At 45.5% G+C, this 745-nt stretch overlaps 1 protein-coding gene across 1 annotated transcript in view; it reads left to right on the top strand.

The window, feature by feature from the left end:
* Positions 1-362: 362 nt before the first annotated feature.
* LOC106511356 (glutamic acid-rich protein) overlaps positions 363-745 on the top strand; it is a gene marked incomplete at both ends in the record, with an annotated part of 16,116 nt that continues 15,733 nt past the window's right edge. Inside the window, 1 exon segment of the mRNA XM_014000113.1 lies at positions 363-494. Coding sequence (XP_013855567.1) covers positions 363-494 — 132 coding nt within the window.

The following is a 745-nucleotide window of genomic DNA, read 5'->3' as shown; positions in this document are numbered from 1 at the left end:
CGTTTCGGTCTTCCATACTCAGACTTCTCTAAAATAAGAGCACACAACACAAGCAGCGTAATCAATGCACATGATCGAACGAATAAACTATCCACCCATCTATTATCTATACCTGTTTCTTCCTTTCATGATCACGGAGGTCACTGGTGCCCACATCCAGCATTCATGAGGGGCAGGCAGGGGGACACCCTGGACAGGTCCCAAGTGAAGAAACTATTGAAGCTCTTATTTTGAAATCCAGCCGGTAACGGAAGTGACGTACCGCAGGCTGCTCAGCTATCAGCTAGCTCCGAGCTGTTTGTGGTCGGAGGAGTGTAACTCAGTTGTATTGATCTGTATCAGGTGGGTAAATGTTGATGAGCTAACAGAGATGAGGAGACAGCAGCTCAAACAGCGCCTGGATGTGGAGGAAGAAGACAGGTCGGAGGACTGGATGAGAGCTGATCAGGAACATGACATGGACGCTTTTTCCATTCATCAGCTGCATGTTTTAGGTTTGTATGTTTTTATTCTTTTCACTGTCTTTCATTATGTTAGTTTACTGCAGTTTTCTGGTAACTAATGAATTTATCTGTAGAAAAACTCGTGTAACTTTCTGCGCTGTTAGCTTAGCTGCTAAATGTGCTGCTAACATGAGTTCTGTTGGAAACTCCTCATAAAGAAAGTTGCACCGGAAGTGTCCCTCAGGTTAGCTGCATCATGTGAGCAGCACGAAGGTTGTGGGTTCGAACCCGGTGTCTGTGTG

Source organism: Austrofundulus limnaeus, unplaced genomic scaffold (assembly GCF_001266775.1).
Source record: "Austrofundulus limnaeus strain Quisiro unplaced genomic scaffold, Austrofundulus_limnaeus-1.0 Scaffold2712, whole genome shotgun sequence".
Classification (NCBI taxonomy): Eukaryota; Metazoa; Chordata; class Actinopteri; order Cyprinodontiformes; family Rivulidae; genus Austrofundulus; species Austrofundulus limnaeus.
Note: the sequence above shows the minus strand (reverse complement) of the source record. Positions and strands in the feature narration are given on the sequence as shown.